The sequence below is a fragment of the Thalassophryne amazonica genome, chromosome 12, assembly GCF_902500255.1.
Source record: "Thalassophryne amazonica chromosome 12, fThaAma1.1, whole genome shotgun sequence".
Taxonomy (NCBI): Eukaryota; Metazoa; Chordata; class Actinopteri; order Batrachoidiformes; family Batrachoididae; genus Thalassophryne; species Thalassophryne amazonica.
The window spans coordinates 96,213,019-96,239,189 of NC_047114.1; the positions used below are offsets into that span (position 1 = coordinate 96,213,019).

Genomic DNA, 26,171 nt, shown 5'->3' on the forward strand with positions numbered 1-26,171 from the left:
CCTTCCACTTACACATCTCCCCCTAATATTACCTCAAAATGGATGACTGTTGTCTTTTTTTCCTGCCTGCCCGTGTTTAGCCGGGAGATTAGAGCAATCAGATTAGGCGTGCTGCTGACCTGGAGGCAGAGGAGAGAGTGAGCGGCTTCGAGACAATACGGAGCTCCTCCACCTGACTTAATGTCGTCCATGAATTCAGCTTGTTGGTGAACTTCTTTCTCTAGATGATTGTTCGACTTTTATCTCATTCAGGAAGAGGTAAGGCTCACGATCATCCTCCTCAAAAGTTTTTTTGGTGTTTGTTTTGCTTTCAATTCAGAATATAGCTTCTGCTTCTTTACCATTTACATGCAACAGTTTTTGTGAAGGTGTTTGTGACCAAATTCCTGCAGAATGCCAGCGGTCTTGTGCAGGTCTGAGTAATAAAGGTGATTTCGTGTAACTTTTTTGTAATCTTGTGTTTCAGACTGGTTTGTGTGACTGCATCGTGAGTCTGGCTCTGAGTCTGCAGGACGAGGTAATCTATCAAACATGTCAGAACAAATTGCTCTTCATGTCTGATGTTCTCTGTGAATGTCCCCTTGTATCTATGATTACTGGTTGAATTTGTTTCATAATAAGATTCCACACAAAAACTATCCAAATAATCCTGATCAAAAGTATACATACCCTGGTGATTTTGGCCTGATTACATGCACACACGTTGACACACATGGCAACAAAAGGTAACCATCCTCACCTGTGAGCTGTTTTCTCATAATCAGTGTGTGTGTATAAAAGGTCAGTGAGCTTCTGGGCTCCTGACAGGCCCTTGCATCATTCATCCAGTGCTGCATTTGATGTTTCTGGTTTCAGAGTCATAGGCAAAGCTAGTTTGGGAGGTCCTTTAACAAACTGAGGGCTTCCTGCATAAATCCACTCTTCATTTCTCCATGTTGCATAGAGCAACAATTTGTGTACTTCTGAATATTTTATTTTGTCAGAATTATATCAAATAATTTTTAATATGTCTGTCACGCAATAATTTGTCCATTTTGCGTATTTTTGGAATTTAAAAGTCCTTACGTTAAGTAACAGCACAGGCTGTGCTGTGCACATGTGCTTAGTTCCTATCCATTGTGAAAGCCGCCGTCAGGGAACATTGTCTTAGAAAGTGAGTTCCACATAGAGAGGGAAAAAGTATGATTTACATTCTGGTGTGACTTGCATGTTGCAAGAGCCATTTTTTTTTAACAGGTAGGATTTATATTCCTGAAAATACAGTAAATTATGTAGTTTTGTTTTTGTTTGTTTGTTTTTTGGGGGGGTTTACACACATCTGAGACTGAAAATAAATGAAGTTGATGCAATAACATAAAATATTTACAAAGTCATGGAAAATAGGTTGTGTGTGTGTGTGTATATGTGTGTATATATATATATATATATATACGAGGTCTGTCCATAAAGTATAGGTCCTTTTTATTTTTTTCAAAAACTATATGGATTTCATTCATATGTTTTTACGTCAGACATGCTTGAACCCTCGTGCGCATGCGTGAGTTTTTCCACGCCTGTCGGTGACGTCATTCGCCTGTGGGCACTCCTGGTGGGAGGAGTCGTCCAGCCCCTCGTCGGAATTCCTTTGTCTGAGAAGTTGCTGAGAGACTGGAGCTTTGTTTGATCAAAATTTTTTCTAAACCTGTGAGACACATCGAAGTGGACACGGTTCGAAAAATTAAGCTGGTTTTGGTGAAAATTGTAACGGCTGATGAGAGATTTTGAGGTGATACTGTCGCTTTAAGGACTTCCCACGGTGCGAGACGTCGCGCAGCGCTCCCAGGTGCCGTCGTCAGCCTGTTTCAAGCTGAAAACCTCCACATTTCAGGCTCTATTGATCCAGGACATCGTGAGAGAACAGAGAAGTTTCAGAAGAAGTCGGTTTCAGCATTTTTTCCGGATATTCCACTGTTAAAGGAGATTTTTTTAATGAAAGACGTGCGGGCGGATTGCAGCGTCGGCTCACAGCCGCCGCGACGCTCCGCCACAGGAAAAACACCTCTGTTGGAAGCCTTAAGGACAAGTTGGAACATGTCCAGCTGTTAAACAATTTCTCATATACTCACTCCACTGAAAGCCATCAAAAGCCGCCTGGATTTTACAAATGGTTATCAACACGGAGGTGTTTTTCCTGTGGCGCCGAACCGCGCCGGCTGCGTCCCGACACACGGACCCGTCCGCATGTCTTTCATTAAAAAAATCTCCTTTAACAGTGGAATATCCGGATAAAATGCTGAAACCGACTTCTTCTGAAACTTCTCTGTTCTCTCACAACGTCCTGGATCAATAGAGCCTGAAATGTGGAGGTTTTCAGCTTGAAACAGGCTGACGACGGCGCCTGGGAGTGCTGCGTGACGTCTCGCACCGTGGGAAGTCCTTAAAGCAACAGTATCACCTCAAAATCTCTCATCAGCCGTTAAAATTTTCACCAAAAACCAGCTTAATTTTTCGAACCGTGTCCACTTCGATGTGTCTCACAGGTTTAGAAAAAATTTTGATCAAACAAAGCGCCAGTCTCTCAGCAACTTCTCAAAGGAATTCCGACGAGGGGCTGGACGACTCCTCCCACAAGGAGTGCTCACAGGCGAATGACGTCACCGACAGGCGTGGAAAAACTCACGCATGCGCACGAGGGTTCAAGCATGTCTGACGTAAAAACATATGAATGAAATCCATATAGTTTTTGAAAAAAATAAAAAGGACCTATACTTTATGGACAGACCTTGTATGTATGTATGTATGTATGTATGTATATATATATATATACACACTCTCTCTCTCTCTCTCATAGTCCTAGATCTCTGACCGCTAGGATATATAATCTGAAGTTACTCTGTTATTTTGGTGACCTGTCACAAACAATACAACATTAACTGAGTTGTGTATCAACAGGCTCGTCAGAGTCTGATGACCCCCTCCAGGGGTTGACCTGCAGAGTAATGAATACAGGCTCTCAAATCCGTCTGTTACTCTGGAAAAACTGGACCCTTCGCAAGAGACAGAAGGTAGGAGCCTTCAAATATTCAGTACACTTTGACAGACCAACCAGACTGGACTAAAGCAGAGCCATGAACATGATATATAGGACAAAAACCCTGATCTGGAGACCACACAGGACCTGAAATCTCACAAAGACAACAGAACAATGAACCACCAGGGCATGAGCCAGAACATTCCCCAGTCACTCCAGTCACAGCCACAGAAGGTTGTAACACCTTCAGAGTATCAGCTGGTGTCTTGGTGGCTTCCCTCACCAGTCTCCTTCCTGCATAGTTACTCTGTTTTTGAGAACTACCCACTCCAGATAGATTTATCATTTACTGATTAATGTAAATGAAGTCTGAGACATACTCAGTGACTTGGAAATGTTCATGAATCCATCCCCTGACTTGTCTAAAGGACACTGGCTGTAAAAGTGATTATTTATTTGTGTTATATGAATGCTCATGTGAGAGTGAAATCTCATGTCGAGATTTATTTTCACTGAGCTTGAAGAACAGAATTTTAGAAAATTTAATATGAAGAAGTGTTTTTGTTTTAAGTGGACTCCCAAAATTTCCTGTATGTTTGTATTGTCTATTGTATCTGTAGCATGGCCCAAGCAGAGGGTCGCCCCTTTGAGTCTGGTCTGCTTGAGGTTTCTTCCTCAAATCATCAGAGGGAGTTTTTTCTTACCACTGTCGCCTGTGTTCTTGCTCTGGGGGTTAGTAAGGTTACACCTTACATGTGTGAAGCCCTTTGAAGCAAGTTTGTTGTGATTTGGTGCTATAAAAATGAAATAAATTGAATTGAATTGAAGTTGGTGTAATAAAACCGTAAATGCGTAAAAGCTCAGGGGTTTGCCAACTTTTTACAGTACTACAGTGTCAAATATTTGGAAGGATGAATGGTGCCCTCAACCCCCACTGACGCCTTGGTCATCGGGATACTAAATTACATCCTGACAAAAGCAGCATTCTCTGCAAATTTTCATGCTACATCTAGGTCTTCCAGCAGGGCACCGACCGAAACGTACCTGGAAGACTCTGACACAGCGGTTGGTAGCCAACAAAGGAAAAGCACTGAGGTGACATCACAAAGTTCTGACCCGGAACTCCACAGAACGTGGGGGCCGAACTGAAATAGCATGTCAAAGAAAATGGACCCACAGTTAATCAATCAAAAGGCAATACCACAAAATACTAAGTGTATGTGAACCCTTGACCCACTGGAAATGATTTAGTAATCATTTGTTTTCTGCCGATTGTCTGGGTCGGGGTGGTGGCCAAGCAATTGGAGCAGAAGGTTACAGGTTCAAGACCAGCATCAGAAAGGCCATCCGGCGTAAAACTTGTGCCAAATCAGCATGTAGATCCATACTGGATCTGCTGTGGTGACCCCGAGTGAAAGGGAGAAGCTGAAAGAACTGCGGCCAAAACCTCTACTCCTGGGGGATTCCAAGGCGTTCCCAAGCCAGATGGGAAATATAATACCTCCTGGGTGTCCTGGGTCTTCCCCGGGGCCTCCTCCCAGTTGGATGTGCCTGGAAGAGTCCTACCCCCTCCTGGATATCTTAAAGAATTGCAGTAGATGTTCTGATAACACACAAACTGGTATCATAAAATTAGTGGCATTTGCAAGCTATAGCTTCAACTGTACATGTTTTTCTGGTATTTCAGTCGACATCAGTGGTGTCCAAAGACATTCTAAACATTTCTAGAATGTCTTTGGACACCACTGATCTACACTATAAAACTACTACCTCTTTCTGTCCAGATCCGCTTTCTGGTTGAGATCTTCTGGCCAGTGTTGTTGTTCATTGGTCTGGTGTGGTTGAGGAAAGCCAATCCTCTGTACCAACAACATGAGTGTAAGAAACCTTAAGCTCAGTTCTTATTGGAGTCTGTACGAACTGGAGCCAAAGTTTGATAGTATCTTGTTATTGCTAATGTGCCAACTGTTCTTTCAGGTCATTTCCCCAACAAAGCTATGCCCTCGGCAGGGATTCTACCCTGGATCCAGGGGATCTTCTGCAACGTCAACAACCCTTGTTTCAGATATCCAACCAGGGGAGAGTCCCCGGGTGTCGTCTCCAACTACAACAACTCGGTGTAAGCATCATACTGGGTGTGGCGGTGGGTGGGCGGGACTGTAAGTGCCTGCGCCTGAAGATATTGGGAGCTTAAGATCTTGAATGTCAACAAAATAATTTGGTAAGGGGGGTTGGTAAGGTTAGACCTTACCTGTGTGAAGCGTCTTGAGGCAACTCTGTTGTGATTTGGCGCTATATAAAGGAAAATAAATTGAAATTGAAATTTGTCTTGTACTTGTATAATGTTGGATCATATAAGCACTGGGCAGTGGTCAGTGCGAGCAGCAGGTTAAAGGTCCACTCATCTACCATTTCTCTGAAACTAAAGAGGAAACGATCATCAGTCACAGTCAGGATGCCCTCATTCCCTTCAGATGAAGTAGATTGTTTCACTCAAGTTGGCTCTTTGTTCCAGATTGGCACGGTTTTATGCGAATGTGCAGGTCCTTCTACTGAATGAGACCGAAGTTCAGCAGCTTGGCCGGCTCTGGCACCAAATGTCCTCCTTCTCAAACTTCATGGACACTTTACGCAACAACCCATCTATGGTTTCAGGTAAAGGGCAACTGCAGGGAATTCCATTCAGACGAGTGTGTGTGTGTCTGTGGAGTATTAAAAACAAAGTCCCATAACAACATCAAGAAAGATGTTTGGTAGTCTTGTTGATTACAGGAATAAGTTTTAAAATGATTTTTGTCTTTCTCGTGAAAACGATAAAGCCTTTGACTTGAAAAACACAATGAGGTTTCTGGTTTTTGCACCTGAAAGTTATGCCTCCAATTGTTCAGGAGGACTTGCAATGAAAACTGCTTCATAGAAGTTTGAATTCTACCGGATTGTAACATGAAATATCAAATTTTGGATTTGACTTTTTTTTGGACTTAACCTGGTATTTTTCAGGCCCTACCTTCAGTACCCTTCAGTACTTCCACTCATCTTTGCACCCACGGGTATGTTCATCTAAAAACACGGCGAGGTCATGCGCACTTGTATCGTTATTCACATGAAGACATTTCACGTTCGACCGCTGATTTTGTGGTGTTTTGAGTGCAACATTCAGACGCACCTTACATAAGAGGGTTCAACACATGGACATTGCCTGCAGCGATGTGCAGTAGTACATAATTCCATGCATCCATCCATCCATCCATCCATTTTCTTCCGCTTTATCTGGAGTCGGGTCGCGGGGGCAGCAGCTCAAGCAAAGCTGCCCAGACCTCCTGATCCACACACATCTCCCCCAGCTCCTCCGGGAGATCCCAAGGCGTTCCAAAGCCAGCCGAGAGGTGTAGTCCCTCCAGCATGTCCTGGGTCTTCCCTGGGCCTCCTCCCAATGGGATGTGCCCGGAACACCTCTCCAGCGAGGCGTCCAGGGGGCATCCGGAAAAGATGCCCGAGCCACCTCAACTGACTCCTTTCAACGTGGAGGAGCAGCAGCTCGACTCTGAGCTCCTCCCGAATGACCGAGCTCCTCACCCTATCTCTAAGGGAGCGCCCAGCCACCCTGCGGACGAAACTCATCTCGGCCGCTTGTACTCGCGATCTCGTTCTTTCGGTCATGAGCCAAATCTCATGACTATAGGTGAGGATCGGAACGTAGATCGATCGATAAATTGAGAGCTTTGCCCCCCAACTCAGTTCTCTCTTCACCACGACGGTCAGATACAGCAACCGCATCACTGCAGATGCTGCACCGATCCGTCTATCGATCTCACGCTCCATCCGTCCCTCACTCGTGAACAAGACCCCGAGATACTTAAACTCCTCCACTTGAGGCAAGGACACTCCACCGACCTAAAGAGGGCAAAGCACCTTTTTCCGGTCGAGAACCATGGCCTCGGATTTGGAGGTGCTGATTTTCATCCCAGACGCTTTACACTCGGCTGCAAACCACCCCAGTGCACGCTGAAGGTCCTGATTTGATGAAGCCAACAGAACCACATCGTCCGCAAACAGCAGAGATGAGATTCTGTGGTTCCCAAATCAGACCCCCTCTACACCCTGGCTGCGTCTAGAAATTCTGTCCATAAAAATAATGAACAGAACCGGTGACAAAGGGCAGCCCTGGCGGAGGCCAACATGCACTGGAAACAGGTTTGACTTACTACCAGCAATGCGAACCAAGCTCCTGCTGCAGTTGTACAGGGACCGGATAGCCCTTAGCAAAGGACCCCGGACCCCGTACTCCCGGAGCACTCCCCACAGGGTGCCTCGAGGGACACGGTCAAACGCCTTCTCCAGATCCACAAAACACATCTGGGCTGGTTGGGCGAACTCCCATGAACCCTCGAGCACCCGATGGAGCATGTAGAGCTGGTCCAGTGTGCCGCGACCAGGACGAAAACCACACTGCTCCTCCTGAATCCGAGGTCCGACCATCGGTCGAATTGTCCTCTCCAGTACTCTGGAATAGACCTTACCGGGGAGGCTGAGGAGTGTGATCCCCCTATAGTTGGAACACACCCTCCGGTCCCCCTTCTTAAACAGAGGGACCATCACCGCGGTCTGCCAAGCCAGAGGCACTGTCCCCGATCGCCATGCGATGTTGCAGAGGCGTGTCAGCCAAGACAGTCCCACAACATCCAGAGACGTAAGGTACTCAGGACGGATTTCATTCACCCCAGGAGCCTTGCCACCGAGGAGCTTTCTAACCACCTCGGTGACTTTGGCCTGAGTAATGGATGAGTCCGCCTCTGAGTCCCCAGTCTCTGCTTCCTCTTCGGAAGACGTGACGATGGGATTGAGAAGATCCTCGAAGTACTCCTTCCACCACCCGACAACATCCCCAGTCAGGGTCAACAGCTCCCCACCCGCACCGTAAACAGTGCTGGTGGAGAGCTGCTTCCGCCTCCTGAGGCGTCGGATGGTTTGCCAGAATCTCTTCGAGGCCGACCAATAATCCTCTTCCATGGCCTCCCTGAACTCCTCCCAGACCCGAGTTTTGCCTCTGCGACCGCACGGGCTGCGGCACGCTTGGCCTGCCGGTACCTGTCAGCTGCGTCTGGGGTCCCACCTACCAACAAAGATAAGTAGGACACCTTCTTCAACTTGACAGCATCCCTTACTTCTGGTGTCCACCACTGGGTTCGGGGATTGCCGCCGCGACAGGCACCAGAGACCTTGTGACCACAGCTACGAGCGGCCGCATCGACAATGGAGGTGGAGAACATGGTCCACTCGGACTCCGTGTCTCTAACCTCCTCCAGGATCTGGGAGAAGCTCTCCCGGAGGTGGGAGTTGAAGACCTCGCTGACAGAGGGTTCCGCCAATCTTTCCCAGCAGACCCTCACGACATGTTTGGGCTTGCCAGGTCTGACCGGCTTCCTCCCCTCCCAGCGGATCCAACTCACCACCAGGTGGTGATCGGTCGACAGCTCTGCCCCTCTCTTCACTCGAGTGTCCGAGACACATGGCCGAAGGTCAGATTATATGACTACAAAGTCAGTCATCGACCTCCGGCTCAGGGTGTCCTGGTGCCACGTGCACTTATGGACACCTTTGTGCTCGAACATGGTGTTCGTGATGGACAAACTGTGACTAGCACAGAAGTCCAACAACTGAACACCACTCGGGTTCAGATCGGGGAGGCCGTGCTTCCCGATCACCCCCCTCCAGGTCTCACTGTCACTGCCCACGTGGGCGTTGAAATCCCCCAGGAGAACAATGGAGTCCGCAGTCGGAGCGCTGTCTAGTACCCCTCCCAGGGACTCCAGGAAGGTTGGGTACTCTGCACTGCTGCTCGGCCCGTAGGCCGAGACAACGGTGAGAGACCTGTCCCCGACCCGAAGGTGAACTCCAACACATGGCACCTGAGCTGGGGAGCAATAAGCAATGCGACCCCAGCTCTCCGCCTCTCCCCGTGGGCAACGCCAGAAAAATGAAGCGTCCAGCCCCTCTCCAGGAGTTGGGTACCAGAGCCCAAGCTGTGCGTAGAGGTGAGCCCAAGTATCTCTAGTTGGTATCTCTCAACCTCCCGCACAAGCTCAGGCTCCTTCCCGCCCAGCGAGGTGACATTCCACGTCCCAACAGCCAGGGGCTGTGAGCATGGAACGGGCCACCGGGCCACCCGCCCTCGACCACCACCCAATTCTCTCTGCACCCGACCCCCATGGCCCCCTCTGCAGGTGGTGAACCCACAGGAGGATAGTACATAATTCATTCATTCATTTTCTGCCGCTTATCTGGGTCCAGGTCACGATGGCAGCAGACCAAGCAGCTCATCCCACATTTCCCTATCCACGGCCAAGTCCTGTAACGCTTCCCCTGGGCCTTCTCCCAGCTGGACATGCTTGGAATTTATTGTGGCCTGGGAAAGGGAAGTTTGGGGTCCCCTGCTGGAGCTGTTGCCCTGAGACCCAGTTGAAGATGAGCTGAGATGAAATAAAAGAAATACCTTTGCTCCCATTTCTGATTTTTGGCCCCAGTTTCTTCCCCCATTATAAAATTGGAGAAATTAGGCCTAAATTGTTTTTAAAAAGTTGAAAATTCTTCTTGCCTATTATTTTATATCTATCTACAGATGTGTCACCAAAAATTGCTGAACACACCCGAGTATTTACAATTCCCATTTTATGATTGTTTTTGCCCAGAATTCAACTTCTGCATTTTTCAAACACTTTTCCAAAAAGTTCAAATGTTTGTTTGTTTGTTTTTGTTTGTTTGTTTGTTTGTGGAGTTTTTTTTTTTGTTTGTTTGTTTTGTTTTTCTTCATCTTGAACTGTGTGGGGACAAATGAGGTTATTATTCAGTTTTCACAGGACCAATGCGCCTCGACCCAAACTCCTTGAGACAATGAGCCAGATTATCTGGGATAGTGGTTCCTTTTACTTTTTTTCTGTTTAGACTGTCATTCCTGTTAGCACTGATGCTGAGTTTGCTTGACTCTCCCCCAATACAGTTGCTTTCATTTTGTCGGTGCCATCTGGCTGTTGTTTAATTTATTGGAGGTCTAAGCTTTATGTCTACTTCTGATTTGCTGTCTAGGCAGAGGGTTGAAGGTAGATGATATTTTGAAAGACGATGAGCTGCTCACAGCCTTTCTGTTGCGAGACGTCGGCCTCTCCGAGTCCATCGTCTACCAGCTCGTCAACGCCCAAATCCGACTGGAACAGGTGCAGTTTTGAAGAATGAATGAAACGGGCTGCTGCAGCCTGAGTTGTAATTTGGTCTTCTTGGCTCCTTGAGGTGCATCCTTGACATGACTCCCTGACATTATTGAATGACTTTGACTTTTAACTTTATCCCCGAGTCAACAAAGGAGTACATACACTTCTTCATATTCTCTAGTTTGCCTTTGGTGTCCCGGACCTGGAGTTGAAGGATGTAGCCTGCAGCCAGGCCCTGCTGGAGCGTTTCATCATCTTTCCCAGTCACAGGGGGCTCCACAGCGTGCGCAACGCCATGTGCGCCCTCAGCCAGCAGCATCTGCAGAGGATCGAAGATGTGCTCTATGCCAATCTGGACTTCTTCAAAATGTTCAGACTGGTTAGTACTTTCTGAATGTGTCATGGAGCCCATTTAAATGTTGGTTTCTAACTGTCAAAAGTGTCTATATGAGACTGTGGTACTTTATATTCACAGTGTTCTTATATCAAGGAATTCACGATATTGTTTTTGTTTTTGAATTTTCTTTTGCCATGTCTGTCATCGTTGTTGTTGTAATACAGTTTCCAATGTATCTGATAAGCCACCAAAGCCAGTTTTTGGTTGTTTGACTACTTGTCTAAACTGGTGGTTGCCAACCCCAATCCTCAGGGACCCCTAACCTGCACGTTTTATCTCCCTTGTTCTGCCGAAAGCTGATTGGTTGATTCAGGTCTGATTAGCCAAACAAGCACCAACAGATAGTAATTAAAACGTATGTGTTCCAGTCGTTTTAAACTCTGTGTGTCTGGTGTAGACCCTGAAGACCACTGGTTCCAGGTCTTATCCCCGGATTCTCTTGCCTGATGTTTATGAAAATCCACAACTCCCACTGGATGGGATGCCAGTTTGACACAGGTCAAGTCCCTGGCCAAGGCAGGTACCCATTTCCAGCCGGGTGGAGAGGGCTAATGCAAATGAAGAGTTTTGTCCAAGCACAGAGGCAGGTAGTGTGACTCTAAATTGAACCCAAATCTTGATATAGATAGACCAACTCCTTATCCTTATCCTTTTGTTTTTGGTCATTGGGCCAACGCAAATGGTCACCCCACTGAGCCTTGTCTGCTTGAGGTTTCCTCCTACAATCCATAAAATACCTGAGGGAGTTTGTCGTATACCACTGTTACTCTTGCCCATGTGGGTTATATCAGCTATTGATGAATGACAGCTCTTGATGCAGTGTTGCCCGAAGGATCAGAGACCACAGGTGTTCAACTGAGGCTTGTACTCTTGCCCTTAACACAGTAAATTTCCTCCAGATTCCTTGAAACATTTATTGACGTTGTGCATTGCAGAAGGAGAAATATGCAAATCCTTTCCTGTCTTTCTTTGAGGAATATTGTTTTTCAATGTTTTCTTGCACGTTTGTTGACAAGCTGGAGCACCTCTGTCCATCTTCGCTCCTCACAGACTCAGTCTTTAAACTGTGTTCGTGTGTAGCACCTTAAGTTGTGATTTGGTGCTGTATGAATCCGTTGGAATTGAATTGAAATAAAAGTTGACATTCTGATTGTTTCATTGATCAGCAACATTTTGTTTTAACGGATGTCTCACTTTTAGGTTTTTTTTTATTTGTTTCACTGCATGAATTTATTTTGCAGACAGACTGGGAGGGTTGGTTACTGAGAAACCTGTTTTAAGATATGGGAGTCGCCCAATAGAACCAGTCTGTTAATACTGTTAACTAATGAGCCGTGAACAGTTCCAAAATCAAAAGAACCTACGTTTCACAGCCTTCTAAAATTCATTTTACATTTGGTGTAATTTCGTATAATTCTCCACATTATATACAAACACTCCACATACATGTTTGCCTCATTTATGTATCGATTTATTTTTGTTTACTGCTTGTTTATGCTCAGCAGAATGTGGGATTGAACCTGTGGCCTGGTACCAGATGGTTCTGGGTTTGCGGTGCCAACACAACATGTGAGCGCTTGTTTCTTCCGATGAGTCGCACGCTCTTGTTGTGACAGTTTCACGTTTTTACACAATGAACAACACGTTCTTCTGCGTGATGCCTCCGGGTATCCGTGAAGAGCTCTGAGTGTCTGAGTCGTTTGCCCGCACGCTCGAGTCCGACCTGTGTGAGTCAGGCGATTCAGGGAGTCGGTGTGGCATTATCCCTCTTGGCCTGTTTTTCTAATGAGCTTAGTTAGGCCCCGCCCACAGGCTGAGAGGCAGTGATGCTGTGTCCAGCAAAAACACTAAAGCGTTCAGTGATCAGAGCTTCCAGTCGACCTGGTGACTGAGCTCTCGGACCCAAATCGGCAAAAAGACCCGCCGGTCACATAATGATAAATGAAGGTCTCATTCATCTAACTCTTGACAAGACACGCCCAGATATCACATCATGGTTTTTCTGGTGATGACTGGGGTTATAGAGTTCACTTTAAAAACATAAATGGATGTTGAACTTTACTTTGTGTTGGTTTCCTTTTATTTTTCCTATTCAAAGAAAAAAAAATCCACCAATAATTAAAATCAGTTAATTGAGTACAAAAAGAGCTCCATCTTGTGATTATTGTCGCTATTATTATTTTCCATCTTCAAATAATGTAATTTTTAAAGTTAGTGCAGCGGATAACTGAAAAAAATGCTTCAAATGGTGATGCAAGCACCAAATTTGGCACACATACTCCTTAGACATTACTCTTTAAAAAATGCCGGGTACCCACGTGAACTTTCAATAGGCGGCCAAGAAGGGGTCAATTGAAGTATTACACAGGGGTCAAAATTTAAAAATGCTTCAGTCATATTGAAAGGTATTCCATATTATTTGTCTCATCATAAAGATTCCAAAAAGGTATAGTTTGGACTATTTGTGAATGAATGGTCTGGAGTTATGGGGTAAAAACAGCAAGAACACTGAGAAAGGTCAATTTCAGTTTGTACAGGGGTCAAAAGTTAAAGTTGCTCCAATTTTGGTAAAAAGTGGTGCAAATTACTGGTTGAGCTAATAGGATTAATAAATGGAATAGTTTTGACTGTGTTGCGTGCTTGGTTTGCAAAGTAAAGGTTAAACAATATCAGCATCCATTGGATTCTATGACATGTGACATATGTTACCCTGTAACATGATAACTAAGCATGATACATGATGCAAACTATTCCTTTTTAAAACCGTATTCACCCAACTAATAATTTGCATCACTTTTTACCAAAATTTGAGCAACTTTAACTTTTGACCCCTGTACAAATTGAAATTGACCTTTGTCACTGTTCTTGCTGTTTTTACCCCATAACTCCAGAACATTCATTCACACATAGTCCAAACTATACCTTTTTGAAATCTTTATGATCAGAAAAATAATATGGAATACCTTTCAATATGATTGGAGCATTTTTAAATTTTGACCCCTGTGTAATACTTCAATTGACCCCTTCTTGGCCGCCTATTGAAAGTTCACGTGGGTACCCGGCATTTTTAAAAGAGTAATGTCTAACGAGTATGTGTGCCAAATTAGGTGCTTGCATCACCATTTGAAGGATCCCTCAGTAAATATTCACTTATCTGCTGCACTATGTCTAGAAATGATCAAAGTGTTGTTAATATGAAGTATTGTGCAAAAGTATTAAGTACCTTAGAGTTTCTGTATATGTTTTTTCTACATTTGTATGCCAGTCAAAAAAAATTTACAGATAACTGTTTTTATTAAATGCAGTAATATGAGGTGTATTCAAAAAGTATCCAACCTTTGGCTGTGAAAAATACCATTACCCACCCATTCAAAGTAGTCTCCTTGGAACTGCACACACTTCTCCCTGCGGTTCTGCCATTGTTGGAAGCATGTCTGGAAGACCTCTTCTCAAATGATTTCCAGCTGGGCCGTCCCATCCCACATGATGTCTTCTTGCGACTCACATTGAGTCCTTTTTAGTGTTGTTTTGATCTTGAGGAACAGCCAAAAATCAGAGGGAGCCATGTCAGGAGAATAGGGTGCCTGACAAATCACTGGAGTGTTGTGTTTGGCCAGGAAAGCCTGAATCAGCTGAGCAGAATGGGCAGGTGCCAGCAGCAGCTTCGGCACAAACTTCACTTACACTCAACAAATGCCCAAAACCGCTGTGAAAATGGAATTTACCGAACCTGTGCTTATCCGCCCCTCGTCCACAACTTCTTGACTGGTGACACGACAGACATCCATGGCCAAAGTCCATATTCTGTCAGTCACTTGGTCATTTTGACTTGTTGACATCCTACTGGAATTTGCTTCGCTCTCTGCCGATGTGCACCCAAGCGGTTGAAGCGGTTATACCGCTCTTTTATTTGTGTTATTCTCGTGGCATCATCGCCAAAAGCCTGCTGAATCTTGCAAATGGTTCCTGCTTTGGCGAAATCTGATGCAACACCTTTTCTCAAGTTGGTCGGTCACTTTATAATAAGTGAGAATCTGACAGGTGCCCAGTAAACGTGTTCACTCTCAGGCTGACTCCTAGCGACTGATGCATTCTACAGCCGGGAAAAAATTTATGCATGAACAAGAAGCCCCCCCCCCCAAACCACCAAATGACAACTCTCAGGCTTCATTTGTTTCTGTGGGATTAAATAAGGTTACTTATTTAATACTTTTTGAATGCACCAGCTGTGGACTTATGGCCAGAGGATCCTCGGTTCAAAGACATTGCCCTTGAGCAAGGTCCTGAATCCCCTAGTTGTTTCCAGTGTGTAGTGAGCGGAGTACGAGTGTGAATATGAGTCATCACTGTAAAGCGGTTGCTGAATAATGTGGTCCAGTCCATGATTAAAAACCTGATTATTTTGTCAGGAAATGATTCTTTGAAAAGGATATTAATTGCTTGATGTTCTTGTAAAACTATGTCACAGTTCATGCAGAATAACTCGGTGTTGGCGGTGAAATGTTGCTGCGCAGATTTGTCAGTGTCTCGTAGCAATCGTCTCAGATTGGGGGGCGTTTTCGGTGATAAGTAAGTGGGGCATGTCAACCCGGGTCTTCTTTGGTCTGCATCATGTTGGTCCTGAAGCAGTTATCGCTGCGTCCTGAAGCAGTTATCGCTGCGTCCTGAAGCAGTTATCGCTGCGTCCTGAAGCAGTTATCGCTCCGTCCTGAAGCAGTTATCTCTCCTTCCCGAAGCAGTTATCACTGCGTCCTGAAGCAGTTATCGCTGCGTCCTGAAGCAGTTATTGCTGCGTCCTGAAGCAGTTATTGCTGCGTCCTGAAGCAGTTATTGCTGCGTCCTGAAGCAGTTATCGCTCCGTCCTGAAGCAGTTATCGCTCCGTCCTGAAGCAGTTATCGCTCCGTCCTGAAGCAGTTATCGCTCCGTCCTGAAGCAGTTATCGCTCCGTCCTGAAGCAGTTATCTCTCTGTCCTGAAGCAGTTATCGCTGCGTCCTGAAGCAGTTATTGCTGCGTCCTGAAGCAGTTATCGCTCCTTCCTGAAGCAGTTATCGCTCCATCCTGAAGCAGTTATCGCTCTGTCTTGAAGCAGTTATCTCTCCTTCCCGAAGCAGTTATCGCTGCGTCCTGAAGCAGTTATCGCTCCGTCTTGAAGCAGTTATCGCTGCGTCCTGAAGCAGTTATCGCTCCGTCTTGAAGCAGTTATCGCTCGGTCTTGAAGCAGTTATCGCTCGGTCTTGAAGCAGTTATCGCTCCGTCCCGAAGCAGTTATCGCTCCGTCCCGAAGCAGTTATCGCTCCGTCCCGAAGCAGTTATCGCTCCGTCCCGAAGCAGTTATCGCTCCTTCCTGAAGCCTGTTTTTTGCCTCGTCCAGGCGGGAGGAATGCAGCAGGAAGGATATCTGATGTGTGTGTTTGTTTTGGCATCCAGGGTTTCCGTCGCTGCGACCAGGCATTTTCTAACAACTCCTGCTAATGGCTTTGAGTAAAGATAAAAGTGGATGATGGTGGTTCAGTGAGGGCCAAAGTGGGCGACACAAAGGGAAGGTTCAAAGGTTCAAATGCTGACTCTTCTTCACTCCACCGTGTGCTTTTCTTTCCTCAGATGCCTCGGGTTATGGACAACAGATCTGAAGGGATTGACCTGCACTTCTGGGGTCGGGTTCTCAAGGCAGCATCGGAGAAGATCCAAGTTGTAAGTTGTCAGTCCCCGTCCACTTTGATGCCTTCTTCACTTTCTTTACCGTCCTGCAGGTTCAGAAGTCCTGGTATTTTTAGCCTGCAGGAAACTCGCCTTTTCCTCTGAGACACACTCACACAGGAGGCGGGGCAGGGGGGAGTTGTTTACAGTCAGGTGTTACTCCAGCATGACCCTGCGCCTCAGTGAATCAGTCAGCATGGTGTTGTTTTCACTGCTGAGTGTGAGACTGTGGACAAGATCACTCAAAAGCAGCTGGACAGATTTTCCTCAAACGTGGTGGGAATATTATGGGAGGGGCGGCCTTGAACTGGGAACTTTCCACTCTGAAAACAAACGCACTTAACCGCTTGGCCACCACCTCTAGAAGCCTAGATGGATGATCTGACATATATATTGATCAGCCAAATAGTTGTTATCAATTGCTACGATTGACCCAGAACATTTCTCAACATTGCACTCAGTGAGTCAAAACTTCACACATTCTTGAGAAATGTTGGTTTCTCAAGAATGCAAAAATGATGGCGAGCCACGCCATCATTTTGGGGGGGGATCAGGCTCAAAATTTCTCAGTCACCCCTCGCATGAATGACATCATAATGACATCACATGTTGATGTCATACATCATCAAGAACACCTGTGCAGAGTGGAAGCAACCTGTCAGATGCATTCCCTGTGAATTCTGGAGTTCCTCAGGGATGTGTTCTGGCTTCCACTTTGTTCTGTTCTTGCTTGGACTGGGTGTTGGGTAAGGTCATGGAGGTCTGGTCTTTGTTTCTATGATTCCGATTGTTGCTCCTGATCATTCAACTTTAGATTCATCATTTTTATCTTTGCTCGTGTAATCCTAATCCCTGGATTTAGATCCCGATTGCTAATATTTGAACCTGAATGATGGTCTTTGATTGTAATTTCTGACCTTTGATCCTGATCACTGAGCTTTGATCCTGTATCTTTGTTTTGTTTTGGTTTTTTTGCATTTGTCTTGCAATGTTAGGAAACGGTCGAGAAAAAAAGTCCTGATCCGGAACCAGGAGCCTGTTAGAACTTATATGTTGCAGCATTTTGGACTCTTAGTGACCAAGAAAGCAAAGTTTAGTTTGTTTTTGTATTTAAAAAGTTGCAGGAGTCAAACAGATTAAATTAAAGTATGAATCACCTTTGGAGGAAAAAAAATCAGCAAATGGCAAAACGTTTTGATCTTTCCAAAAACTCACAACTGGAAAAAAAAACCTGACCTTAACTGCATTCACATGAAAAGTCTCTTTTTCGTGTTGCTGCTCAGATCACAGCTTCAAAAAAATTAATAAATAATAACCCAAAAATATATTTTATTTATGTTTGAAAACAGTTTTGGAAAACTGTTATTTTCGGTTTGCTGAACAGTACAATGTACACAGGAAGTCAACGTGATGATATAAATAAACTTTATTTTAAGCCTTTCTGATGTCTCTGATATTTTTAACGATGGTTTGATAATTATACTTTTATCAGAAGCAGGTGTGTGGAAAGAAGGACGTGACAGAGCGGGTGTGACAGAAAATTTCCTAAATAAATATATTGATAGATGTTAAAAAAAAAAAAAAAAAACACTTTAAAAATGACCTTTTGTTACACAATAATACAAACAACCAGAGGAAGCCGACAACAGTGAAGTCGTTGATTCAGTGGTGTGTGTGTGTGTGTGTGTGTTTCAGCACGTTGCACATCCCACAGGGGCCGGGGGGGGTATCCCATCATCACCTTGGCTCAGGGTGAGACACACATTCCTCAGACGTGACATGTCCTGTAGGTGAGACGTGTGTCTCAGCGTGGTGACAGAACGGTGAGCCGGCAGCCACGTCTTCCTTTAATTCAGCCTTTGTGAAACAGTAAAAAAGCAGAGAAAAGAATACACACACACACAAGAAAATACACACACAGACACACAAGCGAGCAGTGAGTCGTTTTCATCACTGAGCTCTTCAAAGCGTCTTGACTCTTGCTGTGAAACAGAGTCTATCTGTGACAGCAAGCAAGCGTGATTTACAACAAATTATACGAGAAGACATCAAAGTTTTACTCTGAAACTCACACAGAAACAAAAACAGCACTCAGAGACCACAGATCTGTGCCACCGTCGGTTTGTGCCGTCTCTGACATTTCCTCTCTTTGATCCTGGTCCCCAACCTTTAGTCCTAGTGACTGATGTTCGATTTGATCTTGATCTGTGATTCTGAGCTTTGATCCTGACCACTCCTCTTTGATCTTGATCTGTGATTCTGAGCTTTGATCCTGACCATTCATCTTTGATCTTGATCTGTGACTCTGATTTTTTTATCCTGACCACTCATCTTTGATCTTGAGCACTGAAGTGTGATTATGATCTTATATCCCGAAAGCTGAATTTTTTTTTCACAGTCTTTGCTCTTGAGCCATCATCTTTAATCCTGAATGTTGATCTGTGAACCTGTGGTCACATTTTTATTGCATTCTGTCTTTCTTTTTGTCAACAAAATATCTCTGGTTTGGTCATCTTTGTTCCTGTAATCACGACTTCTGCATCCAAGATCACAATCAAAGGTCAAAGGCAGGATCAGGATTAAAATAATCAGGTTTATAAGAATCAAGATCAACAATCAAAGCCAAGCTCCTTCCCTTTGCTCTGATTACACATCAAAGTTTAACCAGCTCTTTGTTGCTGCTCGGACGAATTCTCTCATTTAGTTGAAATCGGTGTGTGTGTGTGTGTGTGTGTGTGTGTGTGTGTGTGTGTGTGTGTGTGTGTGTGTGTGTGTGTGTGTGTGTGTGTGTGTGTGTGTGTGTGTTTTGTAGCAGAATATCTGCCAACACACACACACACAGTAACCTCATTCCTCTTTTCTTGCTGGGTTCGGGGGAGTGTGTGACGCTGTGATGCTCCTCGGTTGGTGAGCATCTGGAACAATAAGCTCATAGATCAACGTGTTGCCTCCATCCTCCCTGTCAGAAAGGAAGTGATCCAGAGAGGAAAAATGCGCTTGAATGAGGCTATTTTTGTCCCATCAATTGGAGGATACTTGGCCTAACTCGCGGCTGTAATCGCGTGAGGAGGAGAGGCATCCTTTCAGTGTTTGCTGATCTTTCCACCTATTGTCTTCTAGTAATCGTTTATGTTATGAAATGTACAAAATATGCATGAAAACCCAACTGATATCAAACCCTTTACACAGAGAATTCATTAATTCTGCAGCAGCTACATTTTGCACGTCTGGCAACTCGGACAACGGAATCACCTGAATCTAAGACAAATAAGTGCGAAAAAAAATGACAACTGTAATGTTTGAAAATTACAAATAGCACCTGTGGCAGCGTTGTGCCACTGCGTTCCTGAGCCATCTGGGAAACGCATCCCTCCGAAGACCCAGGACATCCCTCCGGCATGTCCTGGGTCTTCCTTGGAGCCTCCTCCCAGTTGGATGTTCCTGGAAGTCCTCCCGAGGGAGATGACCAGTTGGCATCCTCACCAGATGCCCCAATCACCTCAGCCGGCTCCTCTCGATGTGAAGAAGCAGCTGTCAAGAACATCTTTATGTTCAAATGGCAGAATTTAGATGTTTCACGCTGACGTCCACCATGCTGGGCACATGTGTGTAGGTGGGTTCTGGAATCACCTTGACAAGATCAAATGTACAAAAAGGTTCATCACTGGGGTCGACGTCATTGTGCTCAAAGGTCAAAATTTTAGTTTTGCTCCAATCTCCACCAAACTGGGAACACACATGGAGGTGGTTTATGGAGTTTCCCAACAAGGTCAGATGTTTAAGGTCCATCACTGGGGTCAAGGTCATGTCTGACCATCTGTATCCTGGTCTTCTTCTTTTTCTTCTTTAGTTGCTGCAGCGGGAAAGCTCCCAGGATCTCCTAAATGCACTTCTCCCACTCTTTCAATCCGGTGGTTCTTCCTCCTTCACCCAGCTGATGTCCAGCGTGTCCAACCTGTTCTGTGGTTACCCCGAAGGGGGTGGATCCAGAGTTATGTCCTTCAACTGGTATGAGGACAACAATTACAAGGTCTTTCTGGGGGTCAACGGAACCAAGAACTACAACTACGTCTATGATGACGCTGCAAGTAAGAGATGACATACTTCATGTTGTTTCCACCAAACTCCATAAATTTTTCCACCAGTTTTTTATTTATTTATTTTCCTTGATGATTTGAACATGCCATGTCCCCAAAATCTAGGTCACTGCTCACTATAGAATTTATTTAATAACTGTGAAAATGAACTTTAAATGAATTTCTTTCTTTCTTTCTTTCTTTTTACACATAAAATCTCTAAACTTGGAGATTGGCAACATCTACGTTGCTTCCGATCAGCACAAAGTGTTGAACAGCTGGAGATGATCACACGTGGTGATCGGAACTATTTTTAGAAGTAAAATATTGTTTAAAAAAAGAGCTAGCCAGAGCTAATATTTCACCGTTATTGGAAGGATTGTGATGGTTTGAGTAAAATATGTTGACACATTTGTAATTTGTCAACAGAGGGAATCTGACTTATTGTTTCTGTTGGACACCCTGGTCTGCTTCACAGAAAATGACCTCACGAGGTTGTCCACTAGACCATCATTGTCCTGGATTAAGACTGAAGTTGTAGTCCCACTGTGAGGGATTTAGAACTTGTACGAGTAACAGATACGAAATTTGATCTCCGTCTATGTCCATTTTTCTCCTGTTCAAGTCTGTTTCTCCTTTGTTGTGTTTTTTGTTACCTGATGGTCGGAAATTTGTCGGAAAGTTTTGTGCATGGTCAAAACTTTGAGCGAATATCAGACTTACAGTTCCCCCCAATGGTTACATATTTGTTGCAGTTTCTTATGTGTTTTGTCCTCTACTTGTTCATTAGCTTGCCAGTGGACATCCGGTACGTGTAGGTTTTTATCCGTACACTATCTGTTCAACTTCTGTTTGCGTCCATCAGTACAGTTGTCCCATTCGGTGGTTATCCACTCAGTCCATCAGAGCCTCAGATCCACCAGACACTGAAGGATTACACGATTTTTGCCACTAGGCAAATTATTTTAATTGGCTACTAATCCATGAACTCAGTCCATCACAGTGTGACTGCAGCCTAAGATCCAGGGAATAAAAATGTGTGTAGGTGTGCGAACTGGCTTAATGTTTCCATGTTTGGAACTGACCTTTGATCTACAGTATAAGATGAACAGACTCCAAATGACCTTGAATCATTTTTTTTCATTCTTGGAGCAATATTGAGGGCTATATTTTTAATTTTATGTGATATTCTGTTTGTTCACCCTCTGCGTGATGAGCACTGCGTGCAAGTATCAAATGTGCACTTCTGCAAAATTTCTATCAGTCACTCCATAAAACATTAATGCATATTCAGCTTTGCAGTTTTGGATTGTGATGGATGTGGGCGGGGTCTGTTTTGGGTCATATTGACGTACTTTATTAATAGAAATCGGAGCACAGTGTGTCGTGCAGGCGTTTTGTTTGAATGGGATTTATCAAGTAAAGTTCCTGATCACAGAGTCCTGGATTCCACTGCTGCTTCTTTTTCATCCTAGTTTTGTTTTTCTGTTCTTTATTTTGTTTTTTGTTTGTTTGTTTTACGATGCAGAGCTTCGTTGTCACTCTGGGTCGAGATTGTCATGTTTTTCTGTTTTTGAAGTGTTTTTTTTATTATTATTATTATTTAAGTCTGCCACATTGTATTTTTGTGATTTGTGTTGCATTTTCCTCTTTTAAGTGACACTTTACACCACAAACCCAGAGGTCACAAAAACAAAACAAAACCACTTGCATTAATGAAACCTGGGGGGGCTCTTTGACCTTAGCTGGTAATGACTCCATACGGAGTGGGACACGCCTCCCAAAGCCCTGTCACCTCAGGTTCGGTGTGTCACGTTATTAAGAGGTTTGGTCGTTTGACCTGAGGCAGTGGGAGAGGTGAACAGGGTCAGGGGGATGAACGGGTGTCGGGTGGTTGAGGGCTTTGTTGGGGGAGGGGAAGCAGTACCGACTGATGTCGATACTCCTCAAAATCAAACTTGTCCCACCACGTTTCAGACAAAAATTAATTTGTTGTGAACGACTGAAACGGGATGTTACCATGAGGAGTCAAACCCGGGGTGTCTAACCGACCGTGTCTTCTCTTATGCTACCAGTACGCTTTAAGTAGGGAAACCCACACACCTACCGTCCTTGACCTTCTGTCAGTGTTACAAAAAGAAGCATCATCATTGATGTCCACTGGTGTGTCGGTACGTATCCCCGAATTCTGTCACAGGAAGTGGACGAGGGTTTTCTACCCCACCTTGGATGGGACACCATGTGATGCAGACTCCTTCTCCAGGCTAGACTCCTACCCGGTTACAGCTGGGTGGACTTAGACAATCCAGATAAAGTCTTCTATCCAAGGACACAGACAAGTAGCAAGACCAAGTATCAAACTCAGATCAATGTGTTTGTGGTAGAAGAAGAACAAGAAGAGGTTCTTATTCAATGCAGGTAGCCAACAAAAGCACTTATTAGCAGTTTGTTTCCAGAAGGGACCCCAGCACCAGGTCCCTCCACCTCCCCAGTACCGTGTTCAAAGTGGCAGTTGGGAGTTTGGCTGCAATCAGGATGCGAACCCGCATCGCCGGCCTCACGGTCCACTGTGCAAACCACTACAGCTCCACCTGTCTAGCTCCTAACCCCACTGAGTGAGCTGCTCAACAGTGTAGCAAATACCTGGTAATTAATTCTGAAAGACGAGTCGTTGATGGTCACGTGGACCTGGTGAGATGTGGACTTTGGGATTGAGTGAACAGAAAGGGTCAGTCCTCTTACAGTTGTACTGCTGTCACTGTCTTATGGTTCTTCTAACTGATTTGACCTTCAGTTTGCTTTTTGTCTACTCACTGTCTCACTTTCTTTGTCTCCGTAGCTCCGTTCTGCAATGCCCTGATGCAGAGCCTCGAGTCCAACCCTGTCACCAAAATCGTGTGGAATTCAGTCAAGCCCCTGCTGATGGGAAAGATCCTGTACACCCCCGACTCCCCTGCCGTCCGCAAGATATTAAAGAGCGTAAGAGACACCACCACCTCCAGTCCGACCCCTGACCTCTCACTTTATCTTATTTTCTGACTCTCCGTCCTTGTCTCCTCTGTTTTCTCAGCTCCCCAGTTTCTGTTTATGTGTCCAAACCCCCACCTTACTTAGGACTGAGCTCCAAGCCCAGTGGGGTGGGGGGGGGGGGGGAGGGGTGACTCCGTTATCAGGGAAGGAGAGAGAGGAATCTAAGGCTAAACTGAACGTGTGGATGTAGTGATATAAGCAGTCCATCATATCTGACTTATTGTATCTGTTGGGCACCCTGATCTGTTTCACAGAAAATGACCTCATAAGGTTGTCCTCTAGACCATCATTGCCCAGGATCAAGACTGAAGCTGTAGTCCCACTGTGAGAGATGTAGAACTCATACGAGTAATAGATACAAAATTTGATCTCCGTCTGTGTCTATTTTTCTCCTGTTCAAGTCGGTTTCTCCTTCGTTGTGTTTCTTGTTATCTGATGACCGGAAATTTGTCGGAAAGTTTTGTGCATGTTCAAAACATTGAGCGAATATCAGACTTACAGTTCCCCCCAATGGTTGCATATTTGTTACAGTTTCTTATGTGTTTTGTCCTCTACTTGTTCATTAGCTTGCCAGTGGACATCCGGTACATGTAGATTTTTATCCGTACACTATCTGTTCAACTTCTGTTTGTGTCCATCAGTAAAGTCGTCCCATTCGGTGGTTATCCACTCAGTCCATCAGAGCCTCAGATCCACCGGACACTGAAGGATTACACGATTTTTGCCACTGGGCAAATTATTTTAATTGGCTACTAATCCATGAACTCAGTCCATCACAGTGTGACTGCAGCCTAAGATCCAGGCTCTCAGTGACTTCCTGGACTCGGTCGTCAGAGGCGTATCTGTAGGCGGCAAAGGCGTTGAACTTGCAGAGACATTAACACGGGAATGTCTCTGGGTTCTCAGCCTTTCAGAATGAGACATCTGGGAGGAGCTTGTGGAGTCATGAGGTCAGTGGACGAGGTGTTTGTTGAGGCCAAAACCTTTGCAAAAGAATGGAGGACCAAGTCTTTAGAGTCCTGGTGCTTCTTGTCTTGGTGTGTGGTTATGAGTCTTGGATGCAAACCAGTGACCTTCGGGACTGACTGGATGTCTTTGGTACTAGGTCTTTTTTGAGTATCCTTGAGTACCACTGGAATGACTTCATGTCAAACGAGTGGTTACTTAAGGACACTCTCATGAAGACTGTCTTTTGCAGATCGTCTGTGATGTTTTGGCCGTGTGGTGCATTTCTCTATGCATGGTCCAGCATGCAGGTGTCTCTGTCTCTGTGTCTGTTTCACGTTTCTGTGTTTTCCAGAGTATAAGCCTCACCTGTCAAAAAATGCATGCTGAAAAGGGAAAAAAAAAAACATGAATAAGTCGCAAGTTGTGAGACATGAACTCATTGTAGCACATGTGCACACCACAGCCTGTGCTGTTACTTTACATAAAGACTTTAAATTGTAAAAATAAGGAAGAAGGACAAATAAATGTGTTCTGGACAAAATATTGGGATTTAATGCAATTTTGACAAAATAATTCATCAGATTGACTCAAATTGCTGAAACACAGCAATGTGGACAAGAGAACAGAGGGTTTATGCAGGAAATCCATCAGTTTGTGGTGTGTAACAGAAGGACTTATATTCCAATAAATAAGCAAAACAGACAAATAAATGTGTGATGGACAACATATTAAATGTTACATATTTGATATTAATTTGGAAAAAAGAAATCATCAGATGGACACGGATTGAAGGCCAACAGATTTGGAAACACTACAATAAATAAGGCCATCAGACTGTACAACTCTTCACTGGGGAGCAGGAGGAGTAAATTCAAATTTCAGATTTATTAATTTATGTAGCGCCAGTTCACGATGAACTCGTCTCAAGGCGCTTCACACAACATTAAAAAAAACTGAATTAAAAATTTAAAACACAATAAAAAGACGACCATTAAAGAATACAAGAATAAAAACACATCATAACACTAATGATAAAACAAGGAAACAAATGAGTCTTTAAATGTGACTTAAAAGTCTCCACAGTATCAGACCGCCGAATGTGTGCCGGGAGATCGTTCCACAGAGCTGGGACACGGTAGGAGAAAGCTCTGTGACCAGCAGACTTTTTATTCACCCTGGGAACACATAGAAGTCCTGCACCCTGAGAACGCAGGGCCCAAGCTGGTACATAGGGGCTTATCAAGTCAGCCAGATAAGGAGGTGCAAGTCCATGAACAATTTTATAAACTAATAACAGTACTTTAAAATCCGATCTTGCAGCAACTGGAAGCCAGTGCAGGGACACCAAAATGGACGTAATGTGGTCAAACTTTCTGCTTTGTGTCAAAAGTCTGGTAGCAGCGGTTTGAACCAGTTGAAGACCCCTAATCCTGGACTGCACTAAGCCAGAAAATAGAGCATTACAATAGTCCAATCTAGAATAGACAAATGCATGAATCAAAGTCTCAGCATCAGCCATAGACAGGATGGGACGAACCTTTGCTATATTTCGTAAATGGAAGAAAGCAGTCCTCGTAATGTCTCTAATGTGGAGGTCAAAGGAGAATGTAGGATCAAAAATTACCCCAAGGTTCCTCACTTATCCATATGATGTATAACACACGAACCTAAGCTAAGTGCTAGCTGATCAAATTGATGCCGATACGTCGCTGGACCAAGAACCATAACTTCAGTCTTATCAGAATTTAAAAGTAGGAAGTTACTAGACATCCAACTTCTCATTGATGCAAGGCAATCTTCCAAAGA

At 44.6% G+C, this 26,171-nt stretch overlaps 1 protein-coding gene across 1 annotated transcript in view; it reads left to right on the forward strand.

Annotated features, from left to right (window-relative positions):
- LOC117521828 (retinal-specific phospholipid-transporting ATPase ABCA4-like) overlaps nt 1-26,171 on the forward strand; it is a 98,991-nt gene continuing 72,820 nt past the window's right edge. Inside the window, 11 exon segments of the mRNA XM_034183180.1 lie at nt 1-258; nt 467-517; nt 2,932-3,044; nt 4,795-4,888; nt 4,988-5,129; nt 5,526-5,665; nt 10,094-10,221; nt 10,397-10,594; nt 16,216-16,305; nt 20,162-20,399; nt 23,227-23,366. Of these exon segments, the coding sequence (XP_034039071.1) occupies nt 2,979-3,044; nt 4,795-4,888; nt 4,988-5,129; nt 5,526-5,665; nt 10,094-10,221; nt 10,397-10,594; nt 16,216-16,305; nt 20,162-20,399; nt 23,227-23,366 (1,236 nt within the window). The 5' untranslated portion in view covers nt 1-258; nt 467-517; nt 2,932-2,978.